Genomic DNA, 1,656 nt, shown 5'->3' with positions numbered 1-1,656 from the left:
TTAACTCCTGGTCAGCATGTATCTCATTTGAGCAGACAGGAAACACATCCTCCTATAATTACTCAAGGGGGGACACTCTTATTTGGAAGCTGTAACTCAAATCTCTGAAAAAAAGTGTAGTTGGAAATAAGGAGGTGGGAATGGATACAGGCCAAACTAGTAGTAATGGGTAGTGTTGGATTCTGGAATATTAGAGGCCTTAATAAAGTGAATAAGTAGATGGATATTAGACGTTTCCTGCATATGAATAAACTAGATGTTTTTGGTCTAATAGAAACTAGGGTTAAAGGCAATAATTGGTTGAAAGTTAGCAATAATATTTGTAATAATTGGGCTATTTGCACTAATCATCAAAGTCACAAAGGAGGGAGAATTTGGATGTTATGGAATCCTCAGGCCTATCAAGTGGATATCCAGCATGTATTTTCACATACTATTCATGCTAGGTTAACTGATAGAGTCAAAAAAAGAGAATTTTGGATTACTTTTGTTTATGGATTTAATAAGGCTGCTGATAGGAGGAGTCTCTGGAATAGTTTGAAAACATATCAGAAGCAGACTACTGGAGCCTGGCTTATTGGAGGAGATTTCAATAATGTTCTATTTCCTAATGAGAGAGTAGGGTCTCAGATTACTTCTGCTGAGATAACACCCTTTCGGGATTGTGTGCATTACTGTGGTGTGGAGGATCTTAAAGCAGTGGGATCTTTTTTCACTTGGACGAATAAGCAAGAGGCTTCACAAAGGGTTTACAGCAGAATAGACAGAGTCATGATTAATGATGATTGGATCAATATGTTACCTAAATCTTTTGCAAACTTTCTTCCAGAAGGTTTATATGATCATTGCCTTGTATTGTACAACTTGATGAGGACAATAGGAAGAGGAACATTCCATTCAGATATTTTAATATGTGGGCAAAGGCTCCTGAATTTATGAATATTGTGACTAAGCACTGGAGTGCTGGCATTTATGGTACTCCTATGTATACTGTGGTGAAGAGATTGAAAGTAATGAAGGGTGACTTGAAGAAGTTAAATAGGAATAATTTTCATGATATTGAGAAAAATGCTCACATTATGCTTATGTCTCTACACTCTATTCAAGCTGAATTAAGAATTCAACCTCAGGATGCATCCCTCATTGAAGCTGAAAGATAAGCTGCTGATGGATATAGGCAGTTAGAGGAGGCTAGGCAATCTTTCTTACTGCAAAAATCTAAAGCTCAGTGGTTGGCAGAGGGGGATGATAACACAACTTATTTTCACTCTAAAAAGAGAAGAGCTGCTAATAAGGTTGTGCAAATTGAGGATTCTGATGGTAAGGTTACGTCACAGGTTCAGGACATCAATGAGGCTTTTGAAAATTATTATAAGAAGCTACTGGGGACTAGCAATAGTGTGAAGAGTGTGTATATTCCTACTATAAGAAAAGGGAATGTGCTCAATGGTGATCATATTGCTATGTTAAATAAGCCAGTCACTGGAGAGAAGATAAAAATGGCTATCTTTTCTATTCCAAGTACTAAATCTCCTGGACCTGATGGATTTAGTTCACAATTTTTTAAAGATACTTGGGCAGTGACTGGAAATGATGTTATCAAAGCAGTTCAGGATTTTTTTCAGTCTGGAAAACTTTTGAAGCAACTGAATAGCA

General features: G+C 36.9%; 1 protein-coding gene across 1 annotated transcript; it reads left to right on the top strand.

The window, feature by feature from the left end:
- Positions 1-219: 219 nt before the first annotated feature.
- On the top strand, positions 220-939 carry LOC141629549 (uncharacterized). Its single transcript, XM_074442530.1, has one exon. It carries the CDS (start codon positions 220-222, stop codon positions 937-939), a length of 720 nt encoding a protein of 239 aa, XP_074298631.1.
- Positions 940-1,656: the final 717 nt, after the last annotated feature.

The sequence above is a fragment of the Silene latifolia genome, chromosome Y (assembly GCF_048544455.1).
Source record: "Silene latifolia isolate original U9 population chromosome Y, ASM4854445v1, whole genome shotgun sequence".
NCBI classification, from domain to species: domain Eukaryota; kingdom Viridiplantae; phylum Streptophyta; class Magnoliopsida; order Caryophyllales; family Caryophyllaceae; genus Silene; species Silene latifolia.
Note: the sequence above shows the minus strand (reverse complement) of the source record. Positions and strands in the feature narration are given on the sequence as shown.